Raw genomic sequence first — 21,084 nt, 5'->3', positions numbered from 1 at the left:
GGATAACAATAAGGAGAATTATGCATACATAACCATGTATAACCAAATTTCGTCTCCGACGTGCAAAAATGTCAGAGAAGTGGAAAGGCTCTTTTCAGCAATCTAACTACATTTTACAACTAATTCCACTCGCGAAAAAATTAGCAAAAATTTGATCAGCCAGCTTCAATTATAATGCTCAATTAACCTAAAAATATTCAAAGCTGTGGCAGGTGTTTAAAAGAGTGGAGAAAAAACCATACCCAACCAACGGTCCAATGTTCCCGAATTATATTAGCTAACCAATGAGAGGCGTGGCTGTGACTAGCAGTAAGTTTTTATCACTATTGATGCCATGCAAATTATATAAAGTCCGACGAAATTCTTTTCATCTTTGGTTGAGGAAATGACCGGAAAAATCTGTGGAAAACCAAAAGGGGGCAAGAAGGAAGATTGCTAAAGATCCTTAAAAACACCACAATAAATATCTTCCATAAGAATCAACTTAGACTGATAACTATGAGTTACTGATTATTGCTGTCGGTCATTAGTGAGGGTTCTTAAGAATCTGCTTCCTTTGCAAATCAAACACTTTGCTGCACCAAAATACCAATTCCGGATCTGCTTCGTTCAGCCGTTCCAATGATGGAATCCTCTGGGAGGCATGTTGGGGTGATATCCTCACCGGAGGGGTAACCGGGGATAGGGTCAGAGGTCTCCGGGCCATTCTCTTCAGCCACCTGTTGTCGCGTCGCATCATTTGGTCGGCCACGTACCTCCCGTACTGTTGTCTTGTTAGCACATAGCATTTGTCGTCAATACAGTTTAAGTCAATGTCATCGGCGTGTTTTGAAGCCATTAGTTCTCGCTGAAAAAAAACATGCACAAGTAACTAATTCCAATCCCTTCTTGAAATTTGCTTTTAAGTTACGCCACAAAAATGATAATAGAGAAGGAATCAAGACACTCCAATTTCTGAGATTTCCAATTATATCTCTCCTCCGCTTTTTGTCACTGAAACCTTTGAAGAAAATTAGCAAAACTTAACTTAATAAAAAGTTATAAAAAATTTTTCAAGCTTATAAACTCAAAACCAATTTTGTACCGGCAAAATTAGCCCAATACCACACGTTCAAGCCACAAAAAACTTTTATTGCTCCTTAACTTAAGAAAATTTAGCTTGCACAAGAGCTATGTAACAAAAACCTGCGAACAACAAGAAAACCCTCGCAGTTTGGGCAAAAGCAGTGGGGCCACTAAGCATATAAGACTACTAAATCCAGCTTAGGGACCTATTGAATTTTGATGACCACTGTGCTTTACCTGTTTATCCCATTTTGAAAGAAAAATGATAAAAAGTGTGATCACATCTTACAAAAAAGACAGCATCAATACAGTCCAAAATTACAATCCAAAAAGAAGGCCGAGAATAGCTCCGCTCAGCTATCACTGCTATTAAACATAACCGTCGGGAGAATTGCTTTCAAACGACCTGCTGGCTTCGGTAGTAGCCAGCTGGGGCATAGGCATGCTAGCATTAGGAGAATGCTAGCTGACTGGTGTGTGTGTGTGTGTGTGTGAAGAGCGGGAATGATGGGGGTGGGTAGAAGGTTTGCGAAGGCTAGATGAGAGGGGGTTCAAATCGAGATGTAGAGGAGGGTGGACAATGGGAGTGTTGGAGCGGGCTGATGACGGGGGACATGACTGTGGAACTGAGGGGGTCAAACTTTTAAGATTAAGAACCGTCCTTCACACCATGAAACTGTCTCCTCAAAGCAATTTTAGAGAATTGCATTCTTCGAGTATAGGAAGGTTTCGGGTTCTATGCCCTACCTGTTTATCCTGCTTTTGAGGACAAAAGTCAAATGCGTCAGACAAAAAATAGGTCAAGCGAAAACTCACATAAAAACATAGCCGGTAGAATACCGGAAACAACTCAAAGAGTCGTGCAATAAAAACTATCTAACCCTATCTATTTCAGAAATATGAAAAGAAGTAAAAGCAATATAAAGTGTGGAAGAAATAAAATTTGGGGTTAGAAATGTGGGGGGAGTAGTTGGGGGAGGTGATAGTTTAGATAGGTTGGAGGGATTATATGGAATCAGAAATTCTAGACCTTTTAACCTTTTAAATCAGAAAGACCTTTTAACCTTGTATATTACCATCAGTTCCTAATTACTATACATTATAAACTAAGCTACTTTTAAAATCCAATGTTCGAAATAAGAAGTCAACGTTCCAATACATAAGTTAATGTTCGAAAACAGAAGTCAATTTTCAAGTCATGACTTCAGCTAAAAAAATCTGTAGAATCTCAATTCTGCTTTTCGAGTCGTAAGAAGACCACAGGGCTAATATAATTGCTACAAACTTTGTTTGAGAGCAATTAAAAACTATTAGCTGCCCATTGAGGGGTGCCTACAATTGCATATATGCACGATTAGAATACATATATAAACATTACCATTCGTGGAGAAACATTGAAAACTAAAGAGATTGCTGCAAATGAAATGAAAATTTGCTTAAACCTCAATTTTTGGCTCAACTTTTAAAGAAGTTTGAAAAACTTCAAGTCTTTGAACTAGTCGCTTAAAACAGTTTGAAAAACTTCAAGCATTTGAACTAGTCGCTTAAAAAACAGCTCTTCGGTATAATCCGAATCAATTTGATTGTAAAAAACAAACGGAGTTATTTTTTAATGGCGGGGCTCTAATGAGGAAACCAAATTTCGGTAAAAATTTGTTTCTAGTTACAAAGTTTCTAATGACAAAGGGTGCTAGAGGTGAACCACCAAACTGCTTCTCACCTCATGAAGTTTTCTATGACTTGCTAAGATCTCTTCGCCATAGAACCAATAGATGTGTGCCATCTTGCCGCCTAAACACAGATTATCGTTTACACACAATATCGAAATCTTAAAAATATTGACTTACGACTGTTAGCAACGGGAACATTCACTAAAATAAATGCCGAACAATCAAGCTAAATTATATCTTAAAATATTTTAAAATCTTAAAATTTCAATTCAAATATTTTAAATTTTAAGATATTTGCAAATGCTGTCGTCCATCTAAAATCAAAAGCACGGCACATAATAGTTCAAAACAACTAGCACAAGCTCGGAACTTCCTCACATTCATTATCAAGATTTAACAAAATAAGGCTTGTGTTTCCACTGATAATGTGATGTACAGCTTATTAAGGGACCAGCTATAATCTAAATTTGAGCACTGGAATCAGTTTTGTATGGAAAATTAGATAGCATAAAGGTGTAAAATATCAATTATACGGGTTCATATAAATGGAAGAAGGAAAAATAACATTTCAAGACTGGCAAGACAGGCTACCTGATATAGGACATATGTATAGATCGGTGATGGCGGCCACAAATGGCTGTGATCTGGACTGTGCGGCAATCAGGACATAGTCTCCTCTGCTCAGAGTGACGTCATCGTTCACTACAGTCGAGTAACATGACCTCACAGCCAGGCGGTATTGGCCATCCTGAAAATGATAACCCGTTTGGAGAGATTCTAGTGATTACGTAACAGCAAAATACTTCAGCGCTATCCACTTATCCCCAGAGCCGGGTTCTAGCGTTATTTCCGTTATTGCAATTTTCAAAATTTCATTCTTTTGTGTCATTGTTGAATCACACCATATTATAATGTTTGTATTATGAAACCACCTTTTTGTAACAAATTTTTGCGGTTTCAGGGCAATTTACCCAGTTCTGTTCAACCAAATGGAAATTCTGTTTTATACCCCATTGTTCTAAAATGACTATTTAGCATAATAAAGTTGCCGTGGGATATGAAACTATCACAATATAACACAGTATTATATTGTCCGCTTAAATATGTTAAAACATCCTTGTAATAGCGACTGCTAATTTGTAAGCGGATTATTGAACGAGATCATAGAACATTGGGTAAATAGAATCGGGTAAATTGTCACGTTACCAGATTTTGCCTACTTCTGGATAAATTCATCAGTCAAACATCATTCTTTAGGAAGCATACCAGTGCGTATCAAAGTTTATAGCTACCGGATGCCTGCAGTAAATCCGTTTATTGAATGGCTCTCCTTCGAACTGCCACAAAGAGGCAACTGGATTCGCTTTTGGAGACACGCTACTCGGGGCGGCATTTTGGTCATTAACTGCTAGGCTCGTCGAGTTTTCGGCAACAACTGAACAAAATATCAATTAACACGATGAGTACAGAGACTTATTATAAATCACATATTATAAACAGTTTAGAAACAACATACCGTGAGCTGAGTTTCCGCTTTGTTGCAATACTTCATTTGGAAGTTTTGTTAATTTAACTTGACATTTGCTCACGCTTCGAATGGCGGTTGCAGTTTCAATTGACTGGTTCTGTTGACATTTATTGCAAATAGCGCCATTCTCTGGGCTACTGTTATTGATAGTCGATTTTGGAATAAGTTCAGCTGGGCTAACAATTTGTTCCAATAACTCTCGGCTGGTTTTGACAAGAAGGAATTTTAACATTTTCATGCAACTTCGGCATTGACGTTTCTTTTTCATGATTTTTTTACGCTCAATTGTCTGAAGTTCTTTCAGGCTTTTTTCTTTTGCCTTCTTTATTTTATTTACGGTTTTACTGTTTGAGGCGAAGCAGTCGTCAAACCACTGCTGGGTTTTGGCAAGGGCTTTTTCCTGAGAATTGATAAGTTTTTTGGTCGACGATTTAGATTTCGACTTTTCTGTAGTACATGGAATATTGTCAGCCACCGAAGGTTCTGCTTTCACAGATAAAGCAACAGTAGGCTTTTGTTTCTCCAAAAGCAGCATAGTTCGAACTCTAGCATCTAAACTCGCTGCCCTTGACCTATCCTTTTTAGAAACCGAACCATCTTCTGAATTTGACTCTTTATCAGAGGGTGAGCTTTCCGAATAGTTCTCGAACTCTGGGATGACTTCTGTGAACGATATTTCATCATCGATATGTTCTGTTTTGACGTTAGATTTATCGGTTGCAGAACTAACTTCGTCAAGACCTAATTCTGCTGGGGACGCCGAGAGCTCTGATCGCTCACTGCATGGTCGAGTTGAAATTTGACTTTGCCCAGTTGATAACCTGTCATGCTCAATTTTAAAAGTTATATCTGGATCTTCAGTAGCCTTCCTTTTGAAAGTGACCACAGAATCATCAGACTTTGTTTTCTTTTTCCTACTTACAGATGGGCTTGAATTTAAAATTGATATCTGTTCTAAAAGCTGCTCCGAAACGTAATCAGTCAGCGACTTGGAGTCATCTGTACGACTTGTTCCAATTACGTTATTGTCGCAATTGCTCTTGCATAACAAGCTGTTTGCTGGTTTCTTACGACTTAAGGGAAAAGTATAAGGCCACAAAGTCTTTCTAGCACGCAGCCGTTTACCTATAGCATGCTCTTTTCTATAGTCCATAATTAATCTACCTAAAAATCAGACAATTGATGTAGAAGGATTTTTAAAAAATGAAACAATCAGAGAAAAAGAACGAACTATCAGCATTTCTTAAGGCGCTCACTGCTTTGATAAGACAATAAGCTACAAGGTTCATACTCCGCAAAATGTTCATTAAATTGTTCAAATTAAACTCCAAATCAATCAGCTGAACGGGCGCGGAGCAGAATGCCATAAAAAACTTATAGCTGAATATTTCCCGTGCTCTGATGGGTTGATATTAAACACGGCGGTTTTGAAAAATACGGATCTATTCTGTTCCCCCCTCCCAACTTAGTGGGAATACATGTTTTATGACCTCCAGGCGCACGTGTAGTATTTTTACATAGTAACGTTCTATAAAACACAATTTGTAACTGAGGGTCATAAAAAACACGGGGAGGGGGCAAAACAGAATAGATCCAAAAAATACTTACAAAATAGTGCTATGAAGGTCTATCCGTGGTCGGAAACCGGTTGAGAGCCCCGCAAGTGGGGGGCCGAGTGGAGCGCAACCCGAACACGCACCATAGTTTTAAGCTTGTCGCAGCTTTTCAAAGAGGAGAAAAAGCGTGACTTCAGTTTAACGCGCTGGTACAACAAATTACAAATCAAATAGAAGCTAGCGTTAAGAAAAGCACGTACATTCAAGTTACATAGAACAATATTAGCAGGTGTATATAATTTAAAAGGAGAAAAGCGAGAATTCAGTTTAACACGGTGGTACAACAAAGAGTAACTATTAAATAGCTTCAGGAAAAGACATATAATAGCAATGTAAGGAACATTAGATGACAGTAATAATCATCGCGTCTAGAAACTAAAATTATTTGAATTTTATCCCTCTTCTATAATGGCCCCATATGGATGATTCGGTTAGTTCCGGTTTTTTTAAACTTTGCAGCCTCTTATCACACTTCACAAACAGGAATTTCACCCATCAAAATTAAGAGATCCACAATTTTGTCACTTGAACCATCCAAAAACTCTGAAGAATTTTTGTTAATTTTTTGGTTTTGTAGACTACATCAGCAAGTTCATTCCAAAACTTGTAACAATAAGTCATCCATTACGCCCTTTATTACAGAAATCAGTTGTTTGTTTTGAACAGATTTTCACAAAAAAACGTTTTATTTAAATAGAGAATTGCATTGCAAATGCCACAGACAATTGCCACTATAACCCGCAACTTACAACACGAGTAAAAAGCGACGCTTCACGCGCCTGTCGCGCTGCCGGTTTGGAACAATTAAAAGTAGACGGTTGGAAACTTGTATTCACATCTAGCTTCCTACTTTCATGCGAAAAAGATACAGTATCAATGAATTAGAGTTTTAATTTTGTATCTGGCCCATTGAGTATCTCATAAATTATCTGGTTGGCAAACATTATAAAGTGATTATAGACCACAGAGCATTAATGTCAATACAAAAAGAAAACTGTTCAAATAAATCTTATGACAACCGCCTAACCCGTTTTGGGGATAGACTTTTACCATATCATTTCTCACTTGAACATATGCCAGGTGCACAACTGGGCCTTGTTGATTACATTTCTCGACACCCAAAAATCTTAAAATGTATTTGCTTATAATGAGGAGTTCATTGCCGCAAAATAAGAAAAAATTTGCGCCCCTGCAAATTTCTTAAATTTGCACTCAATAAAATTTACGTCTCTTCGCCACAAATTTTTGTAAAACACAAGACCATGCATCGCAAATCACCACACAAAGTGGATACGGCATATACTCAAAAAACACAAATATTTTTTTTGATACCCAATCCCCCACGCATACTTTTCACTTGTCAGCCGCCGGGCAAATTCCAAAATTAAATACCAGTCGCAATTCAACCTATTCTAAGTATGAATATTCCGCTATGTTATCAATTACCACATCAATCGCCATGTAAGTTCCACCTCACTTCATTAATACACAAAAAAAGAAGAATGTAAGCATACCTGCTAACGAGAAACGCAATCATTTAAGCCCAAGTTTCCCTCAATTAATTGATATTCCTACAATAATTGCGATTCGAAAAACAATAACAAAATCAGTTAAACAAATTTGCTCCACAAAATAAGCTGAGTTCTCTCAACTCACAATCAAATACTGACATTAAAAATAATTCTATTTCTAAAACTTGATCAATTTTTTTCAAAAAAATTAACATGATTTCAAATACAGTTTTAAAAAAATGTTCAACTGGAGTCCGATTTGGCAAAACCTATAGAACACTAGATCAAACATCTATCCCAATACCTGCATCGCCAGCCGCATTTTAAAAAAATTAGCACGAACCCTCACGACTAGCAATCAATCACCAAATTTTTTAGAGCCTCTCCTTCAAACTAGGATGCCTGTCAAAAGGAGGTACAAGATTGTATCCCCACAATTAACAAGGAGCACTTAAATCAAAAAATCAAAAACTACACTCTTACTGGCGGGACCTACATTTGAGATCCGCATTACTATGTATCGATGAAAAGATTGCTATGTCAAACGTCTTGTGGAAGACACTTCTAGTCAACATTGACGCTAACCAGCCGAGTACCTGCACACATTGTTGATGGCTATACAAGAACAAAGAATTGATCGTCAGATCAACGGAGTGTAAAGCTTGCACTACAATTGGTGAGGATCTTAAATCTGTAGTTCCCGCTAAGCAATTTAACACTCATATAATTTGAGCTGAACCAAACCAGGAATTACAAACCGTTTCTGGGGGACATATTGGTGACAAAAAGGCCTCGAGATATAATTTATAGCCGCAATAGAACGTTATGCTAAGTACCCCACTGCATGAATATTTAACAAAGCATTTGATCCAAAGGTAACAAAAATTTTGGACATGTGTATTGAAAAATGTGGTGTACCACGTATGATCCCTTTGGATAAAGCTACACTTGTGGCACATCCAGTAAAGAATTTTGTAGTCAAAAAACATAGATATTATTGAAGCTCCATTTAATAATCACAGGGCAATTGCACTGGTAGATATATAATACAAACTATTAATAATAGACTTGCATTTATTAAGGATGAAAAATTTTGCTACAAACTTGTTCAAAATAAAAAATGCATTACAGACTGTCGTTCACCAACTTTAAAAATGTAAACAAAAAAACAGAAAAGTTCTCACATTCCTAAGCACACGTTGTTAGAAAACCTGCTGCGCGTAATTATAACTACACCTAAGGTGTCTAACCTCTGGTACTAGAACATTTTAAAGTAATATTACAGAAGACACTGTTTCGCCAGAGGATAAGAGCAACAAGAGACGCAAATGAAAGAGAAAAGAACTGCACAGGTGGTGAATCACGACTTCTCCTCTCTAACCTCTGCCGTCCTATACTCCTCTAGAATCGCGCCACTCAACTCAAACAACCTGGCAAAATCCACCGAGAGAGGGGTTCGAGGAACAGCCTAGAACAATCTACGAAGAGATTGCCACAGGTTCTAATATAAAAGAAGTCAACCCATACATACTGACAATAAAAGAACCAGCCAAACTGTGGTGACGGTCCGCGATAAAGATATTACAAAGTTGGAAAAAAAACTCAAACGCCAAATTCCACTTAAACGTTATGCCGACCGTCGCGGAACCAGAACCAGTAAAAAAAAATCAGTAGAAGAGATATTCAGAGCCACGTGAAAGAATTCACCCGCAAACTCATGGGTGATGAAAAATAAAACCTAAGAAACGTGGTTAGCAGGTTATTGTCCTCTAAGTGGAAAATTGCACGCACGATGGGAGGTGGCATTCCGAAGTTTCCAAACCTCTCGGACATCAGAAACTGCAAGTCCGCAACAATTACAGACGAAACCAGCGAAATAAAAATTCCAACAACAAATATACCATCAACAACCCAAAACAATTCTTCCCACCCCAAGCCGATCCAAATGCGGATAAAACATCAGGGCAAAAAAGAGGAAGCTGGAACTAATACGATTTCAAGAAACATCTTCCGAATTCTTGATCACTTCTCCTCCTAAACAAAAATGCCGAGCCGGAGACGTGGCAGATTTCAGCCTCCTAGAACTTCTGTGATTGACACATTCCAAGCAACGACAGAGCAGGCTCCGAAAAAAAACAAGTTTTTTAGCCCTAAATGGAGAAATATCTCCTCCTGACCCGAGATTGAGGTATCTAGCAGATTAAAGGAGCCCGACAACCAAAAAAGATATGATAATGATGTATGTTTTTGAAGCGGCGGAATTGAAAATAAACTCTCAACAAACTGTCTCGAACCGAAAAACTAAACTATATTTTATTACCTATCTGTAGCTATCATAACCAGTACAAATATTGATATTTCATATTGAACCGGGGACCAAGCAATAAAATTTCATATAAGTTACTCTTGTTAAAAATTGTTCTTATTGTACAATTCTTAACAAAATTCTAGGGTGTATGTGATACTAGAGCATCTTTAGCTGGTTCTCATCATTAAACTTTAAATATGATGCAGTATCTAATCACATTAGTTTGCCCTTAATTTCATTATTTTATTCAGATTTTGTTTTGCATTTCCTGCTAATTAGTCGTTGTCTCTTCATCCATGTTTCTTTCACGGCAGCATGATCAAACATGTCGGTTAAAACTTAGTTCTGATGAAAACCACATCAGTTGCCATTGCTCAAACTTATTCAATTCAAACTTAAAAATCAAAATTCTCTTCTGATTTCTCTCCGCAAAGTTGAGCTCACAAATTAAGTAATCATTTTGCCCAACAAAACGCCACCTAGATCGAATTCAAATGTGCGGGCTCAAAAGAACATGACGCACGTGAGACATATGACGGTAATACCAAATTTGCTCCGGAAATCGCAAGTGTTTAGAAATAACAGCTCATCTTGTCAGAAAGTTGCTGACACAAAACTTCCTCAAAACGGATTTTTTATGTAATCTAGACTTCAAAGACGCCTTCCGAATTCCAAACACAAAAAATAGGGAACAAAAATTAAAACAGGTACGCAATATCAGACCAATGGTTTTCAATGATACATTTGCCGTTTATATTCAACCAACTTGTTTTCATTATGGAGATGCTATTAATTTGCCGGTGAAGGCACTCAACAGGGGATACAGAAATGGCCAATTTTTAAAGAAACAATACAACCACTCGTTAATCAAACGATTTCACAACTCAATAGAAGGTACTTGGACGACAGACTCTGGCAGATTATCATAAATTTATGCTAAGACAATAAAACATTTTTTAAAATCTGAGGAATAGTTCGGCTTGAGCCTTAACTTTTCAACTTGTGATTTTTTGGGGCAAAACAGCTGGGACTCCTGACTGAAATTTACATCAACAAATGGTCTTGTATTCTTAGGAGCCCCAATCAAAAAGAACATAAGGCGTTCTCTACTCTCAGAGAAAAATTATAGATCGAACAAAATTTCGGAAATTCTTGATGAACTAGATTTCAATTATTGTTTTTTATCTCATTCTAAAGTATTTCAGTATTCTGAAATTGTTCTAGCGCTTTGACATAGAACAAGCCATTGTTTTTTTTCGGAAAAAGATTAATCTGAGAAACACAATCCCTGTTTGAAATCAATACTGACCAGGACAACAAATGAAATCTTCGATAAAAAAGCATCCCTCCAAACAGACGTGCCCTCTCATGGAGTGGACTTAGTTTCTCATCTGAGTAAATAGTTTCTCTTCCCTGTTTTAAAGGTTCAGCATTGGGCGGTACTCTAGTTCACTTTTTTAACAAAAAATTTGTTGAATCAAACTTCAAACATGGCTTAGAGAGCTAGTATGAGAGGCTTATTTTGAAGTTCACCTGATACTGAAAACGAAAAAGATTGGTCGAAGCGAGTTTACGAGAAAGCCACGCCTGACCTCAGGTTGACATCAGGTTTTTCGTGTCCCAGCAGCCAAGGGAGTTTCCATTGCAGTTCTAATATTAACGATTTGATTAAGCAAACCATACTTAGCTAAGTATACCCTCAGTGCAAGAACGGTCTTTCGTCCACAGAAAGGACAACAAGAGACCCGATGGATTCACTTTGAAGTCATGTAAGCAGCTTTTGTCAGACAGTTCTTTACAGTAGTGGACCCGCTTGCCCCTGCTCACCTTGAGAGTGGATCGTTTGTCACACCGGGAACAGCAGCTACAGAGACCAAAAATTAAAATCATAAGAAAAAAAGAACCTAGAAAGGCTGTTTGTTGCAGACTATAACGTTTGAGGGGCACGGAACTGACGGAATGTTTCCTAGAGATCTCTACCAACTACTCTGGGATATGAACAACGGATCTAGAGCCGACGTTTTTGCCATGGTGATTCAGGTTTTAGTTGCCACGTGTGTGGTGTGAGCTCTGATTGTCAAAACAATTTTTTTACAAGACTTTTTGTTTGCAGCTATGTATATTTCTGTTCCGAATTATCCCTTGCATTGGCACGTTTAGCATGTAATCTTCCTTCGTAGGTTACATTTTTACTTTTTAGCACAACTTTGAAACCCAGAGATTACTTGTAAAGTCTCCACTGCGCCTCTATGCAGATTTTCCTCCCTCTTGTATCCCCTATGTGTTAGTGTTTAAAATAGTTTCTTAAGTAACTGCCTTACTTGTTGAATTCATTGCTCCTGTGCCCGAGCCATACAATGACCGATCCTATCTTTCACGGGTCTTTAGCTCCTATTGACAACCCGATCAGTATCAAAGGAAAAAACAGTTCAAAAGTATCGCCTGTTGTATCGCCAAAAATATCGCATGACGTTGATCTTTAATTCAATCCGGTTTTGGTTTATATCCTCAAGGAACTGGGCTAGTATAAACATATATCAATCAATGAAGATATATCAAATTCGCAAGAAAGCTTTTTATTCAACAGGCAGGTTCCTAATACAGGTTTTTGTCAACGAATAATTTGGATTTCATGATCAAATCTCCTGATTCTTTTGCTTTTGTGCCCCTCCAACCGAGGGGGTGCTTATTTGCAACCACCAAACACAAGTGCCATAGTTTTACATGATTTGCCATGTAGAGACATGTGCTGTAATTAGGGGAACGGCAAAAATATCCATAAATGGGGTTTTTTGTTCGCGCCCAATTGGATTGCCTGCCTTATCGAAATCTTATCAGTAGTAGCTATCATGTGATGGATTACAAGACAAAGTTTTCATTGCCATAACTCCTAATTTGTTTTGTTAGATCTTTTCTATCAATAATCCGGTCAGTGGTTGTAAAACTCGTATCTTTTCTATCTTTTAATAGATTCATTTCAAGTTCAACTGGCGGTTGAGACTCGGCCCGTTTCTGCTGACCTTTATTTTTTTAAAATTAAAGTTATGCAGCCTAGTTCTATAACTTCGAAAACAAAAGAAAAGACTGTACTGAATTTCACACTGTAAATCTTTGCAACAGATATTCTCAATTTTTCAACAGGATTCAAATTTTTGCCCTGATTATGTAACATCGTTTAATTATTTTTTAATTATTTTATTAGTTAAAATTTAAATGTCATATAGTAAATATCACACATGAATTTTTTAAACTCAGGTTTGTAAAATAATGGGTATGCCAATAGTGATCAACTGGAATGATTGAGCGGAAATTTGTTTTGCTATTTTTTTGATAGAGCAAACATTAATTAAACATGATTTTAAAACAAAAATAATATTGGTACTATTGCGACTATTTATAAAACTTCATGCTTCATCAAGGATAATGGAAGTTCCTCAAATGGAATCAACACAGCCACTAGTAGATATAAATGTTCAAGACTTAAAAAAAGAACTCTAGCAACACATTTGTTGAGAATAAATAATAATTTTACAGTAATGGTGATAATAGCCAAATTTTACCAAATTAATGATGAATTAAATACAATACAAGGCTTTTGAATGTCTTGTTTAGTTGTTTCTGGGTCGTAGGTCCGCCGGATTGATAGCACACAGTTTTCTTCCACGATAAAAGCAATGAAAATACATGGGCTTTTAGATAAATACGGTTAAAACGATTAACTTCTATTGGTTTTATGCATATAAATCAAAATAATTGATGCAGTACACTGAGTATGAGGCTGCATTGTTTTTTCTCAGTTCTTATGTGTCGTTAACCGTACTCTTATAGCATTTGAATTCACAAAATTTTGTTAACAAGACATAAATTACGTAAAAGCCCGAATTGTATATAACTAATGACAAAACTGGCCGTCTGCGGTAGATAATTCTAAAAAACGATCAGTAAAGAAAAGTTTTATAGCATTGTGTATAGCAAATTAGGATTTTGGTTCGCCTTTATAGGGGTCTTATGACCGGATATTAGGATATTAACGAAGAACATACTATAAAATATCATGAGACAGCGTGATGTCTTAATAATCAGTTAATTTTGAGTATCAATCAATCAATGATCGGAACATTATTCTTCCCGTTGTTGGCCAGGAATAAAAAAACAATATCTGCAATCACTTTGAGCTGGTATCATTTCGTATGGATAATTTAATTCGTTTTTAGCTTGGAAGCTAGGTGCTCAGACATCCATCTGTCCCATAAATGCTTGCTGTTGATCTCTGAATAGTTTTCTGTAACTGGCGGTAGTATTGGAGAACAAACTGTATGGACACGTTGCATTAGTTTTTTAGCCATGCAAATTATGCTGTTAAGGTTTTCAAAGCCTTAATATTTCCTCTTGAACGTTCTAATTGGCTTTTTTGCATGATCTAACAGGCCGTTTCCAAACGCCAAAAAATTGAAGAGCTGCTGGTGGGTTGAGAGACCACTTCATCTTTTTTTCTGCGAAGTGCTTTCCATCTCCTTCCAGATTAGAAGGGGCTTCTTTGAACTCATTTACGTCTCCGAAGAAATTCATGCCGATATCGAATAAGATTATAATTGTTTGTCCTCTTCTTGCAACGAATCTGTGAACAACAAACACGCATGTCTGAGTACAAGACTGGCAACAAGCTCCGAAAGAACTGTTTGCACAATCAAACAAGCAAACATGCAGACCCATTTATTCACAGTATACCAAAACAGCTTCACTTCCGGAGACTAAAATTGCCATGAACCGAGTTATAGAAGGACCTAACTTTAGCCCACAGTCTGGTTGCCGGTAGATCGCTGATCTGTGATTTGATTACATGGCATCGTTTGTGACGGTTCACACAGCTGTGTCTGATTGATTGCAATGAATTATGCACACAAATAATCCAAATTTCATATTGAATCATGCTCAGTTGCACCCAGCTCTTTCATGATTGTTTCTTATGTATTCGCCTTTAAGATACATCTCAGCCACTCTACAAGAACAGCTCTGATTGATGGGATGATTTGCTTGAAAACTGACGTCTACTCTTTACAGTCTTCCATTTACTCTCATTACACCATTATCTTCAAAGACTGGTACAATTGATGAAACTTTGCTGTTTGTTGGAATCGATTTCCCATTTTTCGGCGTCTCTAATTCTTCTGGAACTAGTCTTTTGAACTAGTAACCAAGTGGCTAGTTCTCACTGCTTCTTTATACTGTTGCCATCTCTCCTTCCTGGCCAATATTGGTTCCGAGCAACTGTACTACCCAATCTTCTGCGTTGACAAAATTTCGGCCAGTCAATGGCTGAATTCTTAACAAGTGCCTTCGTTATAGAAAAAAATTGGTCGAATTCTTGAACAGCTGATGTCTGGTTTTTCTTTTTTAAGTGTTATTGGTTTTTTCAGGCAATCGGGTGCTTTTATCCAGTCACCTTGTTCAATATCATAGAAACCGACATCTCGAGTCCCAGGATAAATACGGTTTTTCTTTCCGGGTTACTGATTTCACTTGTTGTCAATTTTTTCGGAATCTCAGCAACTCTAATTGCAGGGAAGGTGGGCTGCTTTTAAATGCTTTCGTGAATTCAGTGAACATCATTAGTTGAGTCAACTTCATGCAAATTTGACAGTTTCCTGTAACTGCCGCCATTAATTCCTGCTTGTGAGTGGCATGGCCTCGGACATGAGCAACTCTGGTTTTACCAGGAGAACTGAAAAAAAATTTATGCAGCCATAGGGCTCACTATAAATATAAGCGACTGCACAACACGCGTTTCCAGAAGCGTCTCCGAACACGTGTAACTCGTTCTTGACTGCTTCGTTGGTTGTGTGATACCATCGTGTTACCCTGAAGAGCTCTCCAGCACTGATTTCTGTTACCCTGTTTGTAATCTCTCCTTTGAGATCTCTGCTGATGATCGAATCCCAGTGTTGGCCTCTTGTCTGCAAGATGTGCTTCTGTATTTTTATTCCCCTTTTAAGAAACTGCTAAGAATCCCAGTGGATCGAGCTCACTTGAATTAATTGATAGCACTTGCCGCCACTTGCTATGGGAGTTCGTTTCAAAATTGGTGCCGCTGAATTTTTCCAGTGGATGCTGAATATTAATCCATTATAACTAGTCATATAATATCTAGCGCCTTCTCTCGACATGTTTCTGATTCGATGTGCGTTGCCTATTTGATGACCTAGAAACCTCTTTTCGAGAGCATGCTAGTTTGGTCGTTTTCATTTGAGTAGGTTCTTCTCAGAAGTGAATGGAAACTAGAAGATCACGCATGTAGATTTTTTGTTGAGCAACCGGACTAGCATAGAGGAATTTTACAGCGTTGTCTTTTGCACATCCCTGCAACGCATTGTTTGCACAATTGGTTGGGATCCCTGCTCAAAAAAATTGTCTGTTGAAGCTATAGAAGACCATCTAATGCAAAAAATCTTGTGATAAACCGTAGATGATCCCTCTCTGCTGGTTTGACTTCCATGAAGAAATTAATAGAATGATGCAATGAAGACCTCACTAGCACTAAATTCTGCTTCCCCGTCCGTCATCTGTCCTTTGAGATTTCTGCTGATGATTGAATTCCAATGCTGGCTCTAAAATATCTGCAGCACGGATTCCAGTGGATCGAACACACTTGAAGGAATTGATAGCTCTTGTTACTAGGTGCAATGAGAGTTTGGTTCAAAATTTGTGCCGCTGAATACTTTCAGAATATGCTGCACATTTTTTTCGAGTCCCAGAATATTAGCGCCTTCTTCCGCTCAGTTTCTGTTTCGAAATTTGTTGACCATATTTTGAGCTTGAAACCTTCCTTCGCGAGCATCTCAGACCGGTCTTTCTTCAATTGAAAAATTTCTACTCTCAAGGCAATGGAAAAATTGAAAATCATGAATGTGAAAGTTTCTTTGAGAAACCTGACTAGTGTAGATGAATTCTGCAGTGATCTCTAGTACAAATTCTTAAATGCTTGCTGCGCGTTGTTTGCACAGGTGGGTGGACACAATCAACGACCAGCTTTTCACTCTACTCCCTGTGTCGTACGCGGATGAAATTGCGTACTTGATCTTGAGTCGCGAGTTGAGTTTATGTTCTACGTCCTACTTGCGCGGCGAGTGCGCTTTACACAATTTCTAAATGAATCCGCTTAGCGAAACGCGTAAGGACTATTTGTTTACTTTACTCGATTTGAAAAGACAGTTAATGAAGAATAAGTTAAATTGAGCGACTGTACGCGAAGTGCAAAACTAAGAGAATGAAGATTAAGGCAACTGGTATTCCAGAAGTCATGACAAAACGTGAACACTAATTTCCCGCTATGGGAGATGGGAGCAACAGACTAGCATGTGAAATAACAATGACTTATACACATGCCTCTCAGGAATAAGTACACTAAATGAATTAAGTACATCGTATGATAAATTTACTGCACTAAATTAATTTATGATGTATGACATTTCTCCCGCTTCAAAGAAAATTAAAATTGCATAAAGTAAAATTTTAATAACATTATGAATAATAATAATACTTATTCACCGGTTAAATAGTATCAACAATATATTTACTGGTTATCATAGCTAGTCATAATTAATAATGTATCGTTTTTAATGGATCAGAGTTTTCACATGTCTTCTTCATCAATGATTAGTTCATTTGAAGTGCTGTGGTCGGCTGGTCGTATACGGTGTTCGTCGATGACACCTGTCCTATGATAGGCGAGGGAAAGTCGTTTGCGATTGGTTCAACCCGGGTAGCTGTATCAACATTTGTTTGTACAACCGAAGGTTGTATCGATTCGATGTCGCCTACGCGTCGCTTCCTACGAGGTGGAGCAAAGTTTGGAGGACACGAAGTAGTGGATTCACCAGATGAATCTTCTTTATCATATCCATAATATTTAGGACTTTTTCTAGTCCGTTTGGTTGTTCTTGTCAGATTATGGGGTAATGTTGTTGTTGGAACTGAAAGAGATGATAAGAGTGCTTCTTGTTGAGTATTTGTATGAGGGGGTGCAATTAATACTTCTCCAGTTATAATTTGCTGTTCGGGAGCAGCCTCTGGAATTTCGGGTATTGCTTGGGGAGCGAAATTGTCTGGAACTTTAGGCATGCGTACTCGCATTGCGCGAGCAATGTTAGATTTATTTGAGGATACACCACTACCAGTTTCTCGTTTTCGATGCTTCATTTTTCGGTCTCCTTTTTGTATGCGGGTACACTCTTTGATGTGGCTAAGTATCTTAGCCTCAGTTGTTTTCTCGTGCGTGCGGGGTCCTCGGCGGTTTATGTAGTCGGTTAATTTGGTTTTTCGTTCTTCCCGAGTACCCAATTTTGCAATATCACTATTGCGTACTGTCACTTCCATCTTTCCCGGCTCGCGAATAACCGAAGTGTATTGATCGTTCTTTTGTACTACCAATCCTGGGGCCAACACCTCATACAAGCCGTCCAGATTCTTCTTGGATCTCTTATGAAGGTGTTTCTTTCGGGCAATGTTTAACCGTACGGCGTGTTCTTTCAATGGAAGTGGGCGATGCGCTTGCGTGGTGCGAAGGAAACCGGATTCATTATCAGTTGCTAGCTGTTCGCGAGTGGTGGCATCCTTTGCCGCCTTACACATATTGCGTTCAATTTCGTCGTCAGTCCGGCTGTTTCCCCAGTGTTCCTCCGGCAGCAATTCATTAGGGGTTACAGTTTCTTCATCTAAATAATGATTCAAAATTTTTTCATAACATAAGTCAGATGAGTTTGGTTGAGTACTTATATTACTAATTGGTGTATTAGCTTTACGCCCGAAGTGAGATTCGAATGGCGAAAGCTTAGTTGTTCTATGTTTACATATGCGAAGTTGGTATATAATTGATTTTAATGCTGCTTTAATGGTGAACGAATTTACTTCTTTATTTGCGTCTTTTATACATGCCAAGCGTTGTTTAATAGTACCAATAAATCGTTCAACTAAACCTATTGCACGATGATCATTTGCCGGAGCTGGTATTAGTCTGATGTTATTTTTTGTACAAAAAATTTTTACTTGGTTACCTACAAGACAACGAGCTTGATCTATTCTTAAGGAACGAGGAACTCCATGAGGTTGTATATAATTATTCAAGAATTTTATGACATTCGAGGAATTTGCATTATCAACCAGTTCTGCAGAAAGGTATTTTAAAAATCTATCAATGCATGTTAAAATGTATATTTCATGTTCTTTTTCGTTATTAATGGGCCCTGCAAAATCTATTTGTATTTCTTGGTTTGGAACTATACATGGTGTATGTGCTTTAAATTGTTTTGCGGGAATGACAGATTTTAAATTTTTTCCGATAGCAGTGCAAGATTTGCACTCTATTGCTTTGACAAGCAAATCACGATTCACGTATGGCCACCAGCAGTGCTGAGCCATACATATCATCCCCCAGCTACCTGGGTGACTCGCATGTAAATCGTCAATGAGGGCATCTTTGAGTGCATTCGGAATGGCCACCTTCTCGTCCATACAAACACACCCGCCAGTCACATGAAGGTCCCGCCAATAGCTATAAAGATACGAGTTGAGGGCCTTTAGTCTTTCTTCATCTCCCCGAATTATGCAGTCCCGAACCTCTTTCAGAACTGCGTCCTTGCTTGTGAGTGATGCAATTAGACCTTTGCTAAATACTTTTCCCACCACTCGTTCAAAAGACATTACTTGGGGACTATCCGTTAGTGGGGTGCTTAAATTTGAATGCGAGGAGGATCTGCGTGGCGTACTTGTGGTTGCATTGTCGGTGAATGACACGCGAGGCGAAGCTCTGGTTGTTCGGGAGGAGAGTGATTTTCCCTTGAGAGATGAAGCTTGTTGACTCATTGTTGATGAGAGTTGAGTTTTTTCAATTAAGTTAATTGACAAAGAGGAAGACAACTGAATTTCAGGTTGAGTTTGGGCAAAAAACACTTGATTGTTGATTGTTAATTGAACACGTGAGTTATTTAAAGTATTTGAGTGTGGCTTACTGAAAAAAGTAGGAATTTGAGGCTGATTTTTGATTGACAAGTGAGAATGACTTAATGGAGTAAATTTGGAAGCATTTTGGTAAGCGAGTGACGCTTTTCTTGTGTTTACTAGCATTTGAGACTCAATTTGTACAGGATTAGTTGTAAATGGTAGACTATGTGACGCAGATTTAGAGTGAATTGAGTATTTAGTAACTTGCTTTGCAAAAAAGTCATCTGAGGAATGCATTCTAGTCTTTTGAGTAAATAATAAAGTATTATGCCGGGCGGGTGTTAAATTGTTAAAGGAAAAGCGTACTCGCGATGCGAGATCGGAGGTGGTATTACTTAAATTAGAAGTGTGAACTTTTGAAGTAGGATATGTATGAGCGAATACGGAATCATTTTGACTTGAATGTACTCGCTGATCATGTGCACTAGTACAATTAATACTATTAGTGGAATGGAGAAATAAGTTATGTTTTTGATCTGCGAATGATTTAGAATTATTAGTTAAAGGTACGTGCGGGGCGTGTGTACCATACGGATGATTCAATTTAAAGGAGGTTACATTAGAGTTGTATTTTTGCGCCGCGAGATTCGAACTATTATTTGTTAAGCGTACATGCTGGGCGGAATTTATGTCTAAATTGGAAGTTTGTTTTGAACAGAATTTTGAACTATTGTTTCGCGGGGCGAGATTTGAACTAACATTTGTTAAGCGTACACGCTGGGCGGAATTTATGTCTGAATTAGAGGTTTGTTTTGAATAGAATTTTGAACTATCGTTTCGCAGGGCGAGTAAATCATGAATTTCAGGTTGAGGATTTGGTGTTACGTAATTTATGGTTAAAACTTGTGCTGTATTGGTGGTGGAATTTTTATGTTCACCATCAATATCAATATATAATTTATGAAATGAATTAGCTGAGAGATTGTGTTTTTGTTGAAGTAATTGAGCATCAGAATGTATGCTCGATAATGTTGCAACTAAAAATTCCTCGTCATATTTGGAAACACTTTTTGCTGGTTGATATGGATTACGAGATATGTAATCAACTAGTCCCATTTTCGCGCCAGGTAGATGCTCTATTGAGAATTGATAAGGCAAAAGACGATCAACCCATCGTGATAACCTACTATTGTAACTTTTATTTGATCGATGTTCTTTTAAAATGGAAATTAATGCGCGGTGATCAGTGATAACAGTGAATTCTTTACCATACAAATAATTTTTAAAATATTCTATGGACCAAACTACCCCAAGAAGTTCTAATTCGTTAATACTATAACGTTCTTCACTACTGTTTAAAAATCCGGATGCAAAAGATATCGGCTTCCAACCGTCAACTGTTAATTGTTCTAGTGCTGCTCCCAATCCGAAGCGAGAAGCATCACATTTA

General features: G+C 37.8%; 1 protein-coding gene across 1 annotated transcript; it reads right to left on the bottom strand.

Moving 5' to 3' along the window:
• Positions 1–373: 373 nt before the first annotated feature.
• LOC142352158 (uncharacterized) lies at positions 374–5,449 on the bottom strand. The gene is made up of 5 exons (XM_075404557.1): positions 4,252–5,449; positions 4,028–4,170; positions 3,327–3,483; positions 2,786–2,856; positions 374–847 (listed from the first exon to the last, which is right to left on the bottom strand). Exons 1-5 carry the CDS (start codon positions 5,414–5,416, stop codon positions 527–529), a joined length of 1,857 nt encoding a protein of 618 aa, XP_075260672.1. The 5' UTR covers positions 5,417–5,449; the 3' UTR covers positions 374–526.
• Positions 5,450–21,084: the final 15,635 nt, after the last annotated feature.

This window comes from Convolutriloba macropyga, chromosome 13 (genome assembly GCF_964194025.1).
Source record: "Convolutriloba macropyga chromosome 13, txConMacr16.3, whole genome shotgun sequence".
NCBI lineage: Eukaryota > Metazoa > Xenacoelomorpha > Acoela > Convolutidae > Convolutriloba > Convolutriloba macropyga.
Note: the sequence above shows the minus strand (reverse complement) of the source record. Positions and strands in the feature narration are given on the sequence as shown.